Source organism: Penaeus chinensis, chromosome 7 (genome assembly GCF_019202785.1).
Source record: "Penaeus chinensis breed Huanghai No. 1 chromosome 7, ASM1920278v2, whole genome shotgun sequence".
Taxonomy (NCBI): domain Eukaryota; kingdom Metazoa; phylum Arthropoda; class Malacostraca; order Decapoda; family Penaeidae; genus Penaeus; species Penaeus chinensis.
In genome coordinates, this window is record NC_061825.1 from 37,695,272 (window position 1) to 37,697,771 (window position 2,500).

The 2,500-nt window shown below is 39.5% G+C and overlaps 1 protein-coding gene across 1 annotated transcript in view; it reads left to right on the forward strand.

Annotated features, from left to right (window-relative positions):
• The window catches only part of LOC125027007 (neuroparsin-A-like), an 8,635-nt gene extending 7,167 nt beyond the window's left edge, over window positions 1-1,468 (forward strand). The window contains exons 3-4 of the mRNA XM_047615614.1: window positions 43-169; window positions 1,324-1,468. Coding sequence (XP_047471570.1) covers window positions 43-169; window positions 1,324-1,463 — 267 coding nt within the window. The 3' untranslated portion in view covers window positions 1,464-1,468. The remainder of the gene's footprint in view (window positions 1-42; window positions 170-1,323) is intronic.
• Window positions 1,469-2,500: the final 1,032 nt, after the last annotated feature.

Sequence of the window (2,500 nt, forward strand, 5' to 3'; positions counted from 1 at the left end):
CCCCCTCCCCCCCTTCCCCTTTCCCTTCCCCCACGCCCTCAGGACCTGGGGGAGGACTGCGGAGGCCCGTGGGGAATCTACGGTGACTGCGGTGCCGGCCTCGAGTGCCACCAGGAGACGTGCCCGGAGGATAAGGAGGACGCTGAGTGCTTTCTGTATTATCTCACCGGTAAGAACTCCTCCTCGACTCAAGGATGGGTTTTTTTGTTTTTTGTTTTTGCTTGTTTGTTTGTTTGTGTATTTTTTTTATTTGGATTGTGAGCTTTTTTTTTTGGGGGGGGGGAGGGGGGTAGTTTTGTGTTGGGGGTATTGTCTCGGTCTCTTTAGTGCTCTTTCTCTTTCCCTCTTTCCTGCTTTCTCTTTCTCTCTCTCTCTCTCTCTCTTTCTCTCTATCTCTCTCTCTCTCTCTCTCTCTCTCTCTCTCTCTCTCTCTCTCTCTCTCTCTTTCTCTCTCTCTCTGTCTCTCTCTCTCTCTCTCTCTCTCTCTCTCTCTCTCTCTCTCTCTCTCTCTCTCTCTCTCTCTCTCTCTCTCTCTCTCTCTCTCTCTCTCTCTCTCTCTCTCTCTCTCTCTCTCTCTCTCTCTCTCTCTCTCTCTCTCTCTCTCTCTCTCTCTCTCTCTCTTCGCTCTCTCTCTCTCTCTCTCTCTTTCTCTCTCTCTCTGTCTCTGTCTCTCTCTCTCTCTCTCTCTCTCTCTCTCTCTCTCTCTCTCTCTCTCTCTCTCTCTCTCTCTCGCGCTCTCTCTCTCTCTCTCTCTCTCTCTCTTTCTCTCTCTAACTAGCTATCTATCTACCTACCTATCTACCTACAGCTCTTTCACTGTCTGTATGTTTGTCTATTTGTCTCCCCCCCCTCTCTCTTTCTGTCTGTCTGTCTGTCTATCTGTCTGTCGGTCTATCTATCTGTCTGTCTCTCACTCCTCACATTCCCTCTGTCTTTCTAAAGGCAATATTGCAAGATGAAAACAAAAATATCACTCAACTAATCTGTTATTCATATTTATTTAAATGTTATTCATATTTCCTCATATGTTATTCAAAATTATTTATCTGTTTATCCATATTTTTTCATCTGTTATTCCAAATTATTTTTCCGTTTATTCATATTTTTCATCATTTATTCAAAATTATTTATCTGTTTATCCATATTTTTTCATCTATTATTCAAAATTATCTATCCGTTTATCCATATTTTTTCATCATTTATTCAAAATTATCTCTGCTTATTCATATTTTTTCATAATTTATTCAAAATTATCTATCCGCTTATTCATACTTTTTCACTTCACTATTCCTGCGTTAGTTAAGATAGATTTTCCTCCTGCAGAACCGGGCAAGTGTCAAGAGAAGCGCCGCCGTTCCCTCCTCGATTTACTAGGAGGCGATGGAAGCAAGGGGCTGCAGGAAATCCGGGAGCGTCGGCGTCTGCGCCTCCTTCACGAGCTGGAGAATCTCAGGAGGAAATGAGGACATGTTGTGGTCCTGTTGTGGGAGAGGGTGAGGGGGGGGAGGGGGTGGGGGGGGGGGAGGGAGGGGAGAGAGTGGAGGGGGGAGGGTGAATAAGAGGGGTTGATAGATTGGTTGGTTGGTTGATTGATACAGGGACGTACTCATACATATATGGAAATGCAGATTTGTATACGTACACATACACATACTCATACACATACACATACACATACACATACACATACACATACACATACACATACGCATACGCATACACATACACATACACATACACATACACATACACATACACATACACTTACACATACATATACATATACATACATACATACATACATACATACATACATACATACATACATACATACATACATACATACATACATACACACACACACACACACACACACACTCACACACACACACAAACACAAAACGAACATCCAAACAAACAAACAAGATTTATTATTATGCTGTTTTCATCAAATAATTTCTTAATAAAAGATATGACGCCGAAATCCATAAACACTCTCACTTTGTCATTCATGCTCACATTTTTTATACATTCGTCACCATTAATTGAGTTGTTGATCAATTTAATCGAAGTGGTTGTTAGAATATTATAATGAGATTAGGAACGAAGCGGTATTATTGTTACTGTTAATGATTGAAATGATTAATTTTGGTACTTTGGAGAAATAAAAATGGTCTCACTGAGAGAATATATAATGATTTTTTTTTTTTTTTTTTTTTGTCTCTGGATGTGATTTTACTTTCGTGATTCATGATCGTGTGTTTTAGGAAAATGATCAATGTTATTTTCACAGATTTTTTTTTTTTTTTGCGGCTGTGAAAAGAAAAGAAAAAGATATAACAAGAAATATAAGATATACATGTATAAGTTGATATATATCTACATATATATCTGTTTATCTATTCATGTCTGTTAATGTATCTATCTATCTATCTATTAACCTTTCCTTCTCTAATCTCTTTTTCTCCCTCTCTTTCTCTCTCTCTCTCTCTCTCTCTCT